This window comes from Brachycentrus maculatus, unplaced genomic scaffold (genome assembly GCF_059751285.1).
Source record: "Brachycentrus maculatus isolate JH-2025_06_01 unplaced genomic scaffold, ASM5975128v1 h1tg000440l, whole genome shotgun sequence".
Lineage (NCBI taxonomy): Eukaryota > Metazoa > Arthropoda > Insecta > Trichoptera > Brachycentridae > Brachycentrus > Brachycentrus maculatus.
In genome coordinates this window covers 936028-955281 of record NW_028281188.1, presented here as the reverse complement: position 1 = coordinate 955281, position 19254 = coordinate 936028, and the positions used below count along the sequence as shown (strand labels likewise).

The following is a 19254-nucleotide window of genomic DNA, read 5'->3' as shown; positions in this document are numbered from 1 at the left end:
GGAAATGGAAAGAAAGGGAAGAGACAAGAAGTGGAAGACATAGGGCTCGTGAAGAAGAAGAAGAATGTGCAGCAGAAACAGGTATAATTAAGAAGATTCAGAGCCTGTAGGATGGCCATATGGATCAAATGAATAATGAAAACCCAAGGCACTATTGAATGTGACTACTAAGGGACAGAAAAAGACGAATTATAAGGTTCGGCATAGTAAAATCAATCAAAAACTGTAATCCCATTATGACAAGAAGATATATATCCGAGGAGGTATGTAGGAATAACTCGGAAATTAAAGTTGAAGCTTCAGTTTAGTTGTCTTTAGACAACTCATGTTCTTATTTATACATATTACAATAATCACCCATAATTCAGATCTCAGCCTTTCTGACTACCATCGCTCTATCGGCTCAAAGATGCTTAAAAATTCATAATGCATGATAGCGATGACTAATTTTTTAAATTATTTTTTCTATCAACTGCCCAGTTAAGGAACAATAAAAAATAAAAATCGTTTTATCAAACAAATATCAGTTTACTGTCCTTAAAATAGAATAATACTTGGAACTGAAGAAAACCCGTCTCAGTGTCTTTGCTGATAAACATTTGTGAATAAGAAGATATATATTAATGCTGTGGAGAGGAGTGGAGATATGCGAACCATTAAAAGATATTTAGTATTATCATTTGTAATGCTAATTACGCAAATCAAAGGAACAGTAAGGGAGTCATAGCCAGGATGTCAGGATGACAGCGTCAGTTGCTTTAAACAAACAAAAAGAGGACATTGAATGACAGGGGGGTTTAACATTGTGGAGCAGATATGCCGATGAGTAATATTATATTAATGGAGGTGAGTTAAAAGAAGTATAGATTAAAGAGGGCGTACACTTATAAAATAAGTCATGAATTATAACAGCATTATAAAAAAATATATCCTCAATCCATATTAAAAATGTTTTAAGCTGTCCAATATTTTTTCCATTATAAAGTAAAACCTTGATATAACAGACTTGTATTTGGCGAACTTTGGATATAACGGACGAAAATCCGGTCAAATTGAGACATTTCAGACGAGTGTTTTTTTTATGCCTATAGATCGCTGGCAACGGGATTTGATAATTTTGTACATGTAGTTAAGATTTTAACAAAGAGATTGGTATACAATATTTTGAGTGTGTCCAAATACTTGTTCACAAAATCTGGATTATAAAAAATAAAAAAAATAATAAGAGATTGGTACATAATATTCATATAAAAACATCGGATAACTCTTTATTTTGTGACTTAAAAATACCCTTCCCGTCCTTAAGCATCAATCGACCGAACGGGTAGAAATACCTTTCCCATCCATAGTGTGTTAATATTATACATGCTTAAATTCAAGTATGTCCGCATGTAAACAATTTAGAGCGGCCATAATAATCGCAAATTATGTCTCAAAACTTAAAAAGTGCAAATATAAACTGATTCCTCTATCCAAGCGGGATTGCCGAAAGCAAGCGAGTCGATATCAAACAGCAACGTCACTTCACGAAGAGTGTCCCAAGACAATCAATATAATTTTTTTTTGTGTTTTGTACTGTTTATTTGTATCTAAATACAGTGTTCATATTTTAAAAAAAAAGTATTTTCATTTATTTTAAACCTATTTTTATATAATAGACTTTCAGCTTTAACTGACACCCACTCCCTCACAATTAGTCCATCATATCAAGGTTTTATTGCACTTTAAACATTAATAGAAAATTTGGAGAATAGATTTAAAAATATGAAACCCTAGACTGGCATCTATAAGACAAGAATGATCATCTTGCCTTGAGGAAATTTAAGAAATTTACGATTGAAGCTGTATTATGCGATAGGAATCCACCATTGGGTGCAGATAAGATGAAAATAAGCACCTTAGATTATCAATTCGGTTACAATGCCACTTGGCTACTACGTCAATAAATATCTTTTTTTTTTTTTTGACGATTTAAAAACAATATACACACAAAATACAAAAACTTAAACTTGCATTTTAACGGGATCCATCTAGCTTTCTGCCAAACGTAACAGCGGAAGACTGTGCAAATTTGCATCGGGTGCATCATAATCATAGACCAACTAAACTTACTAAGCAACATGCCGCTTCACATGCAGCAGGGATAGGCAGAGAGAATAGAACGCCACACTACTCTATCCTTACAAACGTTCGCTTCTTCCATTGTCTTCTAATACATACACGTCAATTTAGACTTCTGAGCCGATCACTTTCAAGTATTTGAAACACTCGATCATGGGAAGCATTCCTCTGTCTTCCTGCGCTCCTATTTCCAACAAATTCGCCTCATAAATATATTGTGCCATTATTTCTTCACTCATTCGATTCACTTCCCCAAACCATCTCAACACAGCTTTCTTAATTTTATCGATAATAGCATTTCGATAGCTTCATACCATTTGTCTTTGACTTGAACTCTGATCATTCCCTTTTTCCTCCTTCCCGTCACTCTTCCAGGTATTTTCACAAATTTACAAATGTAAATTTTGTAATTGGAATAGTACAAGAGTTTATTTTGTGATACTTGTTTATGACTTGATGTTACTATTCTGTAAAATTCATAAATAAAAAAAAAATGCTTATCTCAGCATTTGTTCCTTATATCGCCATTGGAACATCTATCATACATGGTTTTGCCGCACTGAGAGATGGCATTTCGACTGCATTCAGTCTACTTTCATCCTTCTTTTAAAAGCTACACACTTCACTTCCATATAATACATATATTCAAAGTTGTATTTACCGAGTTTGGCAGAATATGTCGCACTGTATAGGAGGGCAAATATTATGCATGATGTTTAATGTCTGGTATGTGTTCATTCATGTGTGAGGCAATACGGAGGTACACTCACACCTGTGTTACAGATACAATTCATTCATACCACATTTCCGTCGCGTGAATGTGTGCATTGATAACAACACACTATACACGGCTACCAAACTGTGGGAATTTCAATTTTATTTTTAAATCTAATAAAATACAGTTTTGGATAGTTGGAGTATGGGCTATGGAGCAGTTGACCAATTCATATGATAACTGTAAAAACATACACTATGTTCGAAAAACTAATCACATGTATTAACATGTGATTAGTTTTAAATATATAGAATATTAGTTTTATATATATTTTTGAGAATATTACAAAAACTATGATGTCTACATAAATAAACACTAAAGTGGTATTGTACAAAGGGTTTGATTATAATATTAACACACTATGGACGGGAAAGGTATTTCTACCCGTTTGGTCGGCTTATACTTAAGGACGGGAAGGGTATTTTTACCTTCTGCGCTGGCCTCATTTCAAAGTCAGAAAAGAAGGAATTACATATTTAATGTTTTTATATGACTATTATGTAGCAATCTCTTGTTAAGGTCTTGACTATATGTACACATACTTTACCGTACATTTGGTCATAATCATCCGTCCAAAATGTGTTAAAACTAATCACAACTAATAGAGAAGTGTAGAACGTACCAAAAAATTATACTTGGTCGATTATAAAAATTAAGCAGTGGTCGGTTATTTATTTAATTATTTAAAAAAAGCAGTAATAATTACGTTGGCAAATAATGAAATGCCAAAATATTGGAAACCATTGGCTTGGTGTTTAGATACCATGATAAAAATACAATTTTGTCACCATTCCTTATCAATAACATTATAAATCTCTCCTCTGAGAACTTATTCATAACATTTTACATTCTTCTTCTTCTGATCCTTTTCCGCACTCGAGTAGTGCATAGGGCACTGCATTGTCATGATGCGGTATTGATAGCCCTTGAGGTAATATTTTACGAAAATAGCGCCATATAAATTATCCTAAATAATTATTTCATTAACTAATTCGGCAGTCACTTTGTGGTAAAATAAATCCATTTTTTATTTAAGTTGTACTTAGTAAATACCATTATTTCTTAAAATCTATTGCGACACGTGTTTCGATGCATTCCACATCATTTTCAAACAACGTAGTATGGTGTTTGAAAATGATGCAAAATGTATCGAAACACGTGTCACGTGTCGAAACAGTATAAGCCCCATAAGGGAAAACACAAAGATATATATCAGTGTCAAATATAAAAACTACTTATTATGGAAATAAATCATCAAGATACACAGAGAATTGTGTGAAAAGGTATATAGATTTGTATTCTCCATACTTCACATACTTATTGATATGGGAAAGCATTTCTGCAAGCGTACTATCAAAATATTATAATTTGTAAAGAAACATATTGAAGATATTGACTGTTTTAACAGCTGCCATGCGGAAATTCTCGGAAGTCTTTGCTCATAACGATTGGGAAAGCGCAACAAACCGCATTTAAAAAAAAAACAAATCATAGAAAAATAAAACTGCCTTATTTTAAATTACGGATTCTTCAGTTCATTAGACACGCTGCGCATAGCAACGAGGATAGCCTGGAGCGACTGGTTGTGATTGGTAGCCTGGAGGGGAAGCGAGGGAGAGGAAGATCCCCACACGATGGACCGATGGATTCAAGGTGGTTAGAGCGCTACAAGCAGCGCAGTCAAGGGATAACTGGAGAAGAGTCATTGTTTCCACAAGGGTCACAACCCTCAGTAATGAGGAATAAGACGAAGAAGATAATTTTAAATTATGAAACAGATCCTATTAAATTTTTGAATGTTATAAAATAGGCATGACTAACTAACTAACTAACCATCACGCCACTTCTCCGCAGGGGTAGGCAGAGAGAATAGAACGCCACACCACTCTGTCTTTGCACACATTTTTGGCCTGTTCCAAGTTCATACATATCCACGATCAATTCAACTCCTAACCTGACCACTTTCAAGTATTTGACATTCATTCATTCATTCAAACCCTTATCCGCACCCCAATGGTGCATAGGGCACTGCATCATATAAACGCAGTGCTATTTTGATCATTACACACGAACGAAAGGTGATCAGCCCTCTGCTTCAGGTACCAGTCCAGGGTAATATTGAATAAATATTAGAGTGAGAAAATCACTTATATTTATTTGACCCTCCCTGGTAATCGAACCCGGGATCTCCAGTACGGTACCCGAGCGTGCTGGCCATTACACTACGGAGGCGGACATTTTCGAATTTGACATTAGTGTATGTATAATACAAAAAAAAAATAGCAAATCTCAAGGTGACATATTCAAATGAAACCATTGTGTTGTTGACTTGACCCGGCCTGACGGAGTGAAGCCCCCGAAATGCTAAACTAGTCGTATTATCAACTCTTTTCTTGTTCATTCAATAATATTACAATACGTGATTTTTTTGTGAATGGGTCACTAAGCTGTTGTTGCAACGAGACATTCATTTACATTACAACAATAAATCTAATCTGAATAACTGTGAACTGCGGAGCAAAGCAAATTTAGGTAATTGTTCACAAAACTATTTGATCTGATTAACTTGTACAAAATTTTAGACTGTCCCTTGTTATTGCAAATGATCAATATTTATGCCTCAAAAAATACGAGAAATCGTCAAATATTTTATTGTAGAAACAGCTGGACAGTGTCTGGATTCAATACTACTATACACTGAATGCAAACCCTCGGCAATGATTTCGATATCTGGAATATGTCAGTTCCTAACTATTAAACAAGAATAATTACAATATTTCAGGCTACTGCATAATTCCTTGTTCATATGTTCATCTTTGTTTAATATACCGTAGAACGGGGCTACTTGAATTAAAAAAATATTTACATCGTGGTATCAATCGAAGTATCCTGACAATAAGTGTCACCCGTCAGGGAAACAATGAATCATGTTGATACGTTTATTATTGTGACAAAAAACAGATTTAAAAAAATTGTACTGGGCTCAAGTAACACCTCAATGTTCAAGTAGCCCCGTTCTACGGTACTTAAAAAGAGAAAACATATATTTTTTTAAATCAATGTTTTACTTAGTAAATACCACTATTTCTTAAAATCCACTGTGGCACGTGTTTCGATGCATTCCGCATCATTTTCAAACACCGTATCAACGGTATGCATCGAAAATGATGCGGAATGCATCGAAACACGTGTCACAGTAGATTTTAAGAAATAGTGGTATTTACTAAATAAAACATTGATTAAAAATGGATAGATTTTACCACAAAGTGACTGCCGAATCAATTAATGAAAGAAAACAAATTATTTCATCATATTATTTTATACAACATCTAATATATTATGTACAAATTGGCCACGGCTGTTAATAAAGGAAAAAAAATAATAAACAGGAAGAGCATGAATCTGAAATTTCAATTGCTTTGATCTTGATTGGGAATGTATTAAGGGGAATTTTGTTTTGCGAACCAAAGCGTGGATTATACGAGTTCACGTCAAATATTACAAAGTGAAGGTATCCTATATTACTGGGGCGAGCAGACTCGGGGAACAGTGTTCACGTCGGATAGACGGAGTTATCGTGTAAGCCGCAAGGAGATACAAGACTCGTAATGGCCATATCTACACAGGAAGTGATGTTCCTTAACCTGACTTATCAGGTCACCAGGGGAACATTACAAGTACTCTAGTGTGAACAGATAACAGCACCGACCATACTACACACGCCTCGTACGCGACAACACAAATACAATGCAATTTCCAAACGCGTCTTTAACGAGTAAGTGAGTAGCTATTTTTGAAAAACAATTTAGGAAAATTAAAGGGATATAACGTAAACGCAGAATTTAATCACCGGCCGACCACCGGAGAGGTAAATTGTCTATTTGCGCCCGATTAAAAAAAATGTATATCGGATATTTTTTTGTTTTTTTTAAATATATGTAAAAAAATATTTATATATACTTTTTTAAACTTATTTCCTTTCAATAACATTTTTCTTTTCAAAACCATATAATTATTTCGAAGAAAAACTTATTTTTTTAACGCAAAAACGCTGTTTTAAGAAAATAATCGATTACGTAAAATGTTGCCTGCATTCAGAGAAAATAAAGTTGCCACTTAACGAATATTGGGCCTTAAGAAGTGTGTGTTGAGATGGTTTGGACATATGAAGCGTACAAGAGTGAGGAAAGAACTGCCATTGGTTGTAATAACACATCACGACGCCATGAGGTGTGACATCATTACATGTTCAAAAATCATATTTTCCCCATAGCGAACCTTGCAATCTCTAAAATAGATATCAAGAAGATCTTATGCGCCAGATACGTTGCAATTTGTGGTCAGTTTAATAAAATTTCATTTTTTAATGAACGAAATTTGATGAAGAGCAAGTAAAATCTGATATTCATCTATGATTTGACTTGTCAGAGTAAGTTCTTGTAAAATAAAATACCTAACAACTATATAGTTTTTTCCAGATGTATTTTATTTGACCAGTGACCAGGTTTTGTCGTTACCGACATCACCAGTCTTATGATGTTAGTAATGATGAAATTCGGTCACTAAAGTATATGGGGAAAAACCAAATAAGTATGTAGTCCAAGAAAGAAACCAAGAAATGTCAGTATATTATTAAGCCATACCCGCTCCCTGTGTGGAGCAAATGGAGTCCAAAAACTGTCTCCAGGCTCTTCTGTCAGCAGCCAGGTCCCTTGCATCCTCCTAACTCAGGTCCGCGTCCCGAAGTTCTGACAAGAACTGCCGACAAATTGTCAGAACCTGATGCCTTGTAAAAGAGGCAAGCTCGATGGCGGTTCTCGGGTGGCATGCGGAGTACATGGCCAAGCCAACTGAATCGCCTTTTCTTAACGACAGTTGTAACCAAAATTTGCTGCTTCCTACGCGTTATTACTTCATTTCTCGCAAAGTCAAACCACCGCAGGCCTAAAATTCTTCGCAGACACCTATTCTTCAAGCTAAGTACATGGCTGCTCTGGGCCCTTGTAAGGTGCCATGTTTCACAGCCATTTAAGAGAACAGGAGCAATGCAGGCAGTGTATAGGCGGCATTTGGTCTTCACCGAGTATAGATCCGATCTCCAGACAGCCTTCATACTGTTAAATGCGGACCCTGCGAGTCCTAATCGCACTCCAAGTTCCTTTTAAAGGCTGGCATTTTCAGTTATGTACACTCCCAAGTACAAAACATAAATCTAATAAATTAGTTCCCGCGTGTTTGAAGAGTGATTTTTTTAAAAACATATTTGCACTATATCATAGATTACCAGATAATGAATAATAATGTTAATAAAAATGTAATTGTGATCAAAATTGATAAAATTTAAATTGTGAAGTAGGCATATGCATATGCAAATCCACTACAAGTCCTATTTACCAGTGAGAATGCAGAAGATAAGATATTCATTTAATTAAGTCTTTATAAGGTCCTTTGTGCAGATAAGGAGACACAATGATTTCTGTGTTGTGACATAATAAATACAATATCCTGGATAATAGATAAGGCTTCATATGATACCAGATAACATGATACTCATTCACTGATAACTGCGCAGTTCAAAAACAAAGGTGGCTATCTCCACCATAAATTAAACTAAAAATTATTATCTGAATAATAATAAAATCAATGATTTTTATTACATAATTTTCTAAAATAAACAAATACGATTTAAACAATTATGAGGAGATGCATGAACGTGGAAGAGACGAAGAATGTTTGCAAAGACAGATTGGTTTCGTGTTCTATTCTCTCTGCCTACCCCTGAGGAGAAGCGCCGTGATGGTTAGTTTAGTAATCCAAAACCGTTAAATATTTTTTTTAAATACATTGAAATTTCAGTGAAGATCTTATTTATTTTGTATTGTCTGGATAGGTCAGGGTTTGAAATAATATTTTTGGACGGTTCTCGATGTACCATAGGGGTGCGGATGAGGGTTTTAAGAAGAAGAAGAAGTCATACAAATATAAATCATCTAAAAGTTGGTGGCTGGAGGTGGCCGCATTTGTTTTTAGCATTACAATTTATGACAATGAATTCATTAATAAAATGATATTTTTAAATAATCAGTAAAAAACTATGATAATTATAAAGGAAAAAATAATAATGCTATATTAAAATAATAATACATACTTAGCAGAAAAAAATGTATTCTGTTACAGTAGAACAGGGCTACTTGAACTTTGATGTGTTACTTGAGCCCAGAACAAAAAAAATGAAATCTGTATTTGGTCTACAATAATGAACATATCTTGACAATAAGTGTCACCTGTCAGGGAAACAATGAATCATGTTGATATGTTCATTATTGTAGACCAAATACAGATCTTAATATTTTTTTTTGTACTGGGCTCACAAGTAACATATCAAAGTTCAAGTAGCCCCGTTCTATGGTACTGACAATGACAGTGAAAATCAACATTTATATTGAAAATTACAATAAAGTGCAACCTCTATCTATCGTTCCTCGAATAATCGTTTTCCCGGATGTATCATTTATTTCTTCTACCCCCAATTCATTCCATACAAAAATATATCGCATCGATCGTTCCTCTGTCTCCATTTTACCGCATTCATCGTTTGATTTACGCTGCATATTTGATATATTTTGTATGTGTTTTTTACATGCTTCTCAATTTTGTTGCATTCAACGACAATGTTCCAACGTGTAAGATAGAAACTATCGAAAGCTTATGCGACGCAAGGTTGACGGATACAGCGGAAGAGGTCGATATTGATGAAGAAAGCCGCTGCCTGTAACTTCATTTTCAGAAGCATGCACACTCTCTGAAAGATTGAAAACTTTCTACTACGCACTGATGCCGAAAAAAATATGAATGCAAAGCCAAAAATATCCTTTTGAATTACGGAAATATTTCATTAAAAAAAAAACAAATGTCGATCACAGATTATTTACAATGCAATAAACTTAATATTTTTTGGTTCTGTTCAGCTTTGTAATTTTTTTTTAAATAAATATATTTATTTACATCTAAAGCTTGTATTCTCATTAGAATTTAAACTACCAATGGTTATGCAGATCGGGAGGACGGTATCTTTATTCGATCGTATCTCCTTGTTTATTGACTTCTTCCCGCATTCATAGTTTATTTCACAATAGGTGCCATTAAAAACGACAGATAGAGGTTTCACTGTATTTAAAAGCATTATTTTTACGTATGGAGCAAATTTTGAATTATTCAAAAAATGGGTCAAAACAGCCAAAACAAATGCAACATTCCAAAATAACAAATGTCTTTTAATAATGTAAACAAAATAATTTAAGTTTTGTACTGACATTTCTTGGTAGAACTGCATTTCATAGAATAAAATAACAACTAAGTATAAAGGTTTTTCCACCTTTATTTTATTTGACCAGTGACTGAAATTCATCGTTAACAACGCACCAGTCTGATAATGTTGGTAACAATGAAAACCCGGTCACTTGGATAAAGCTTTATACTTGTTGTGTTCTTATGCGTCTTAAGACGAAAATTTAAATTTAAACAACTTTCAAAACTTCTTACACAATATAGTTGACAGTTTTTTTTTTTGCAAATATCTCTTTCAATAGATATTAGTTTTATAGAAACTTTTTCAGTTGAAAATTAGACTATTGCAACTGAGAACTTTTGTGTACATATCACTCGAGTATATTCCAAAAGCTAACTCCATACAAGTCCCCACATGTTTGTCGCGCAAGTTTCACATATATATGTCCTTCATCCTGTACTCCTTCTCTTATGTCTCATCAATTATAATCCACTTTTTTATACAAGAAAATGGAACACGGGACGATAACGATAAGTCAACCCAAGACGGTGATCTATACCCCATGAAGTAAGGATAGAGGTCAGTCGGTGATATGCCAAAACACAGATTTGAGACACTTTTTGCGAAAACGCATTAACTCATTTAGAAATACATCCATTAAGTTTCTACAAACAATTCATAAACTTGAAAAATTCACGGAAAAGTCCATAAAAATATATAAAAAAGGTTTTTTTATATAAATAGTCCCCCAGTCCTCACTTTCCAACTCACAAAAATAATTTTAAGAACAAAATGAATTTGATGAATTTTATTAAATTTAAAAATGGTTGTGCAATTTTATAAAAATAAAAAACGGTAAATCGAAACAATTTAGCGTGAGTTTCGAGAAGATCCAAATGAATAGTAACAGGAAGATGTCCGTAAATACAAACTCGCGAGGAAGAAATTATGGCCGCCGCAAAATACAGAAATCCATATTACGCTAAACCTTCACCGAACGAATCGCTAACCTATTCGATTATATCGAAATGTTATTATCCGACTGAACCGATTAAAGCATCTGATTCAACAAAAAAAAACAAACAACCAATTATATGAATGAAAATCGAAGGAATAATGAATTGACAGTAAGGTTAGGTCGTCGGACCAGCTTATGTCAAAATATCGTAAACCCCACGTAAAAACACAAAATATCCCACGGATAGTGAATAACTCCGTCTAATAACGCAAATTATGGTAAAACATAGGCATTAATTGAACGATGAATGAGTCAAAGCCTATTTTACAACTCGACGAATCGTCGGAGTAGGTACGCATGCACAGTCAACTTCATTCATTCATAACAAAAAATGTTAGGACACAAAAGGGGTTAGGTGCTCCGGAAAAGAGCTCTCCTCGCCCAAAATCAGCCGTTCGAAGGCACAATTCGTGTAATTTCCACAAGAAGACACGTTGTCGAAGGTCCGTCAATAAGAAAAACTCATATTTAGCGTCGAATTTTCGTATTATGTCAACTTCTGCGGCACCACCTGTTTTAGAACGAGTATAGAATTTTCGATAGCGGGAAAAAGAACGCGCAGCACTGAACAAACACACGTCGCGCAACATCGGTAGGATTATTTTTGATTATGTTGAAAACAAATTAGCACTCAAATGAACGTTCACGTACCGATTTTAATTTTTAATCTCTCCTCAATTCGCACTTCACGGGCATCACCGGCCATGTTGAATCCATAACTGATAGTCTATTTGTAATACAGATAGCAAGCTCACAATACGCACTCTAATATGTCACGGTTCTCAAATTCTACACACATCATGGAAGAGAGAGATGGCGCAATACAAATTATCATCCATCGAAAATATCCGTTTTTTACGATGAAAGAATACTTCCATCTATGTCTCTTTTTATCTTCGCGTATACAACAAGAGAGACAAAGATAGAAATATTTTGATGCACATATCCGGAACTTTACGCGAAGCTTATAGTCTTTAGCCTATACTCGGCCCGGTTTCGCCTTCTCGCTCTGCCATTTCCTGAGCTGATGTGAAGGGGTCTCGGTGGCACCTAACTAAAAATACCGTCGAATCGGATTCCTACAAAGATTTCATTGACTAAAGAAAATTGCGCGATTTTACTTATCAATGGCGTGTGAAAACTTGACAAAAAAATCGGTGCGTTCTGACACGCTTGGCACTGGATACCCTGTAAGGTCACGTTTACACTATTATATTATTGGGTTTTTGTCGAAGTGTATTATAAAAACATTAATCTGGAATCTAGAGGTTGATAAATATGTCACATGTAGCGATGTATCATTTTAGAAGGCTTTACCAATTTAATCTGCTATAAACAGAATAGGTTGATGAAAAATACATATTCGAATGAAACTTTTCAGCATCCATTTCGTACACAGATTCATTCTTGAATATGTCGTTGCATAAAATATCCAAAAATATCACAATAAAATAATTAGAATGTTTATTAGTTTTCTTGTTTTAACTAATTCTAGCGGTATTCCGGGATTTGTTTTCAAACCATAAATTAAATACAATAAGTTATAAAATAAACCAATCAAATAACAAATGTGTCGGGTTGTGGTCCCGTGGTTAGTGTCGTGGACTCTTAAGTTAAAGTTTCTCGGTTCGAACCCACTCTACCACAATTTGATGCGTATTTCTAATAATATATCACAATTTACATAATACAATCACAATTTAAAAGTCACATATAAAATATTCACGATGAGTAATTTCCATTACATTTTCGTTTTTGAACATGGGATTAAGGTTAACAAGACTAAAAAACAAATAAGAAAACACGTGCAAAAAACATAAGGTAAGAAGCATGTTTAAAAGAAACAAATGAGAAAATATAATTGGACTAACACAAATATCTTTCTTTTTTTTAGGTATTTAAAATTGCCGCTGTCTTCCATAAAGTTAAATAGTTTTAAGTAGTTTAATAGTTTAGAATGATTGGTTTAGTTGGTTCGAACCCAGATACTCTGACTCGAGAGTCCGCGACACTAACCACGGGACCACAACCTGACACGATATTTTATAGCCCTATTCTGTATTACGATATTTATTGTATTATGATATTTTTTCTTTGTGATTAGCGATTTTACTCTCTAATTTATCTTTAATATTACCCTAAACTAGTCCCTGAAGCGCAGGAGTGATCGCTTTACCTTCGTGTAAGTAACGATGAAGATAACACAACATTAATACAATGCAATACCCTACGCACCGTTGGGTACGGACAAGGGTTAGAAGAAGAAGATGATTATATATATATATATATATATATATATATATATATATATATATATATATATATATATATATATATATATATATATATATATATATATATATATATATATATATATATATATTATTTTTTTTTTTTTTACCGATTTTGAAGAAGAAAAAAAGCTTGCATACCCCTGGCAGTGTGCATCGCGTAAGAATATGGCAATGGTCGTTACCTTGTTACTCGTGGGCCGGCCGCTTGTAGCCCAGTGGCCGTGTAGCCGTGTAGCCGTATAGCAGGCAGGAGCCGGAGCGGATGCTGCGCGCGTGTATGGGGCCGGCGCAGAGGAAACGGTTTTTATTATTACACACTTTGAAACATTTATTTTCGGATATTTAGACTTGCTTCGGCCCAGTGCAGTGGCGTAGTCGGCACTTTTTCATCGTACAACAAATATTACATTTCAAAAAATATCTACTGCTATAAGTCTCTTCAAACAATTCAAAATAATAACATAGTATTTGTTTTATACATTAAATATTAAAATAAAATATTTTGTATATTAAAAGGACTGATAACTTTGTAGTATGGTAATAAAACACTCCTTATCATCCATTGTTTACTTTGTGTAATACCACTTTAATAAACACTAATACGTGACTACTGGTTTTGGAATAATCATTCCATCATGTCATTAAAATAAAATTATTACAATTTGACATATCGCTCACTCCTTTCAACAACGTCATATATCGAAAATCGACAATTTTCATGCATGTTTTCCGGAATGCCCAGAAAATGTACTATATCCCAGCAAAAGCGGCATATTTTTTTAATTAATATTTACCCGCTACAGGACAGAAAGTGTTGTTTTTGCATTTTGAAGAAAAGGTATTGTTTAATTATTTTTTTAAATACACTAAATATTTTTCAAATTGTGAAAAAACATTCAAGTTTTACCTAAAATGTTTTGTTGCACAGTGAAAAGTTCAACAAGTGGCTTGATATTTATTTTTAATACATTTCATTATATTTATAAACTTTAAAAACGATCTCCTGAAAAACAAAGTTTTTTTGTTTATACATATATATACGTCATAACGTTGTTTAAAGGAGTGAGCGATTTGTACAAATATAACATTTTTAAAGAGAGAAAGAAGATACATACTTTTGTTTACTTTGGTATTACACAAAGTGAACGATGAATGACACACCACTGGTTCGGGGCCTGTCGTACATGAAAATGTTGACATTACATCCATTTCACCGCGGATTTCAATATGTATACATCTCTCACGGCGTCGATAAATCATCTTCTGCCGGTTAACTCGCATTCTACCGGAAATTCTAATCGATATTGCGCCATAAATTCTAAAACACAAATTATTTGTCATTTTTCTTATCGGTTATAAAATTGATTGTTTTATAAGTAAGGGGATACCCCTGCGTTTAGGAATATTCGCAAACGCAGAATTCATTCGCTACCACCGGAGAGGTCACATCTCTGTTCACATCAAATATTTTTAAATATAAATTTAAATATATTTTTATGTATTTTTTCTTTTAAATATTTCTTTTTTTTACGATCATTCAATTATTTCGAGGAAAAACTAATTTTTTCAATGCGAAAACGGTGTTTTAAGAAAATAATCAATGACATAATGTTACCTGGATTTCGTGAAAATTAACGAATACTGAGTAATAAAGAATACTGGGAATAAAAAAGAAAAAACAGACTATAGAAGTTATATCGAAAAATTTCTCACAACGTTTTTTAACATATTTTTTCAGATATTTCAAATTCAGAAATTTGAAAGAACGCTCAAAGCCTACATAACATTTATTATATTTATTTTATACAACTAAAATTCGTTACAAAACAAATAAAATTATCTGTATTAAAAAAATGTAGAAAATTGTGAAATTTTTGACAAAATGTTGAAAGCGAATACATTTTATATTATACAAAGTAAACCCCCCTATAAAGTTGAGATAGGTACTGCGTTTATCAATGGGAACGTTATAGGCGTTAATGTTTAGCGAGTGTTTTTGCCTAGAATTTTCACTCATGAATTACATGAAATTATAGTAACTTTAAACATAAAGAGTAAATCCACTCCCGAGTAGGCATAGGCTATAAAACTTATAAAGTTGAAGCCTGAGTAGGGTCATGATAAGCAGTGTTGCACAAGCCGTAGCTAGATTTCAGCTTGTCACTTGACGTTAGGTACTTAAATTATATTTTAATTTTAAACAATTCATCTCATTCTTTTCCGCTGGTTAAAATGTAAATAATACTATTTTAAAATTAATCACTTATAACATTCCCTCTGATAATGCGGCATGTCAACGTTATGGGGGGTTTTTACTGTGTTTTTTTTTATATCATGTGTTTTTACATATGTTTTAAATATTGAAAGCATTAACTTTGTGGATCATATTGATATATTATTTCGAGAAATAAAAATACTTTGTGTTCTGATCCACTCACATTTTTATTAACCAACTAGTTTCGGCAACAACCTGTTGTCCTCTTCAGGGTTTCATTTATTACTAATAAATGAATAACTAAGTAATAAATGAAACCCTGAAGAGGGCAACAGGTTGTTGCCGAAACTATTTGGTTAATAAAAATGTGAGTGGACCAGAACACAAAGTATTTTTATTTCTCGAAATAATATATATTTTTATATAACTCGATGCTCTTTTTTTCTTTTCCATTTAACTAGACAGAGTTACAGCAAGGTGTAGCTTGGTGCAGCTAGTTATAAATTTTTAAAAATATGGATGAAATATTGAATAAAATACTTTAATCATTTGGTATATTCTTCTTTAGTTAATTTGACCAATTAAGGCCCAGTATTCGTAACGTCGCAATTTAGTTTGTTCTAAATCCAGGTAAAACATTTTTTATTTTTGTTTTGTGATCACGTGAAAACGTGTAAACGTCTGTCGTTTTCGAAACTAGTCGTGTGAAATGAAATTTTGTGGTCTAATACGAATGTTTAATTTTTCATAGCAATATCCACACACGTATGATATGATATTGCTATGAAATGCGTTGATTATAACAACTCATAATTTACAACGTTTTGAGTGTGTCAAATACTTGTTCACAAATCTGGATTATCTCCAATTAGGAGTTATTTTCAACATTATTTTTTGACATCTCAACATAGATGAAGAAGAATATGGAAGTCTGGTCATTTACTGGGCTAACTACCATAGGCTGGTTTGTGATCACTTTACACAGGTGTAAAATCTATCCATGATGACAGTCTATGACGGTCGTAAATGTGAATAAAGCCCTGTAAATACCCAGACTTCCATATTCTTCTTCATTTATGTTGAGATGTCAAAATATAATGTAAAAAAACAACTTCTGGAGATAATCCACATTTGTGAACAGAAGAGAGTATTATCACTCGGGAAGAAAATCTAATTTAACATACTCAACCTATAAAGGATTGTATTAGACTCGTTTTGTGTTTAGAACAGCCGATATGATCAATATTTTCATTCGTCATTTTCTTTTGCAAAATTCGCCTTCGTGAAAACGATATTTTCGTAAGTTGGTAACGAATGACGTCACAGAAACGAATCCACTTTACTACTATTACAGCTCTATAAAGCAGATACATAAAGGGATACACTCCATAACACACCCGATAACGAATAACATTTGATGACGTATAGCGGTGTCCGTTTTTCGTTTTATTAAAATATCTAAAGTCTAAACCTTCATTTCTCCCTTAGTTCTCTACAGAATTCAATAAGAATGCTACCGATTGTCTTGTGATTTTTCATAATTAGTTATTAGTCAGTAATAACGATCAGAGAATGATCCATTTGCGTGGAAATGATAGTTTTGAGTTATTGGGTAATATATCCAAAATTAAATAAGGTTAATTCGATGGAATTCTACATGTATTTATGTGTATGTTAATACGTGACGTGTTTCGTCTTATTAAGACATTATCAAACACTCTATCAAGTTATCAAACAAATCAGTACATTTATACATAAAAAACGTTTATACATAAATAAACGTAGAATTCAATCCAATAAACCTTGTTCAATTTTGGATAAATTACCGAACAATTCAAAATGGAATTCTACCAACTGTCTGCAGTTACAATAAATAAGTTTTGAGTTAGTTGGCTGAACGTGCGGTGTTGAAATAATGGAGATCGTTTGCCGTATCATTATGTGTGTATTTCACTGTATCAGCGGCTGTGTCGGCACAGACTAACTATTTTATATAGTGTCGGTGAGACAATGAAAAAATTATGAATGAGTGAAAAGCAGCGAGCTCTGTGCTGTGTGTAGCGCCGCCCAGCGCGCCTGCGCACAAGCCCGCCATACTAAATGCGCGCTCATTGTTACCGGCTCCAGGCCTTCCCAACCGGCGTGCCGCGACGCCCGAGGGACATCAGGTAGATACTGGGTATCTCGAATCAAATTGGACACCTTATTTTTCAAATTGGACGCCTTATAAATCATATTGGACCTTAGATAAATTAAATTGGATACCTTGCAAAACAAATTGCACGCCTTACAAATCAAATTGGACGCGTTTCAACACAAATGGAACATCTTGAATATCAAATAAGACGTTTGACAATTCAAATTGAACGCCTTACAAATCAAATTGGACGATTTACAAAACAAATGGGACACCTTGCATATCAAATTGAAAGTTTTGCAAAAGAAATTGGACTTCTTCTAAATCAAAGTGGACCTTTTGCAAAAAATAATAATAGGACGTTTCACATTAAAAAAAAAGACGCTTCATTAATCAAATCGGACGCTTAACTTATCAAATTGGACTATTGTAAAAACAAATTTGCCGTTTTGCAAAACAAATCAGACGCCTTACAAATGAAATTGTAGGTTTTACAAAACAAATTTGACATCGTGCTAATCAAATTGGACGTTTTGGAAACTAAATTGTACGATTTACAAACCAAATTGAACGTTGTACAAACCAAATTGGACGCCTTACAAATCAAATTGGGCGTTTTATTGTATTTTGTTTAAAAAATAGAATTTAAATAAAATAATTTAAAAGTAGTATTTATGATTTAAAGTAGTATTGAAAAACTTCTCTGAAAACTTGAGTACACATTGCGCAAGCAGAGTATTATCAGGGTCAAATGTAGACTGAGGATGGAATGGTTATTCTGAAACCGGTAGTCATGAAGTAGTGTTTTTAAGTGGTTTCACACAAAGTGAACGATGAATGATAAGGAGAGTGTTATATGACAATTCAACACAGATATAAGCTTAATTTTCCAACACTGAAATATAAATTTAAACAATTTTGTGAGACACGCAATACGTGAACTAAAAATTAGGAAATTTACGGCACAATGGCAGTCGAAGACGCATTATATAACAAGGATATTATTATTATGTATTTATTTTATAGAAATAATAATCGTAAATCATTTCAGATTAGATGATAATTAAAAAGTACTGTTATTACTTAACAATTACGAGAATGCACAAATAAAGAAATACAAAACTATTTCCCAATCCAAAATACTGTTTGCAAAGCCAAAAATGAAGAGATCTCAGAAGATTACGTACACAATAGTTCTGTTAACATAATAAATAATTAACATATTAGATTCGTATCTACCCACAGGTGAAAGTTTTATCATTGTCTATGATTTGTTTAAATATGCAAATAGTTTCGCTCGGGAAACTGACGATTTTTTTCTTCTTTATTTGGTTCAGTTTTCTTCACTCGATAATTTATGATTTAGTTCCATCTGATTCAGATCGTTGTGAATGAATGATAATTAT

The 19254-nt window shown here is 33.4% G+C and overlaps 1 protein-coding gene across 1 annotated transcript in view; it reads right to left on the bottom strand.

Annotated features, from left to right (window-relative positions):
* RasGAP1 (Ras GTPase activating protein 1) overlaps window positions 1-11917 on the bottom strand; it is a 51115-nt gene extending 39198 nt beyond the window's left edge. The window contains exon 1 of the mRNA XM_088271421.1: window positions 11854-11917. Within this exon, the coding sequence (XP_088127547.1) occupies window positions 11854-11908 (55 nt within the window). The 5' untranslated portion in view covers window positions 11909-11917. The remainder of the gene's footprint in view (window positions 1-11853) is intronic.
* Between the last annotated feature and the right edge of the window lie 7337 nt (window positions 11918-19254).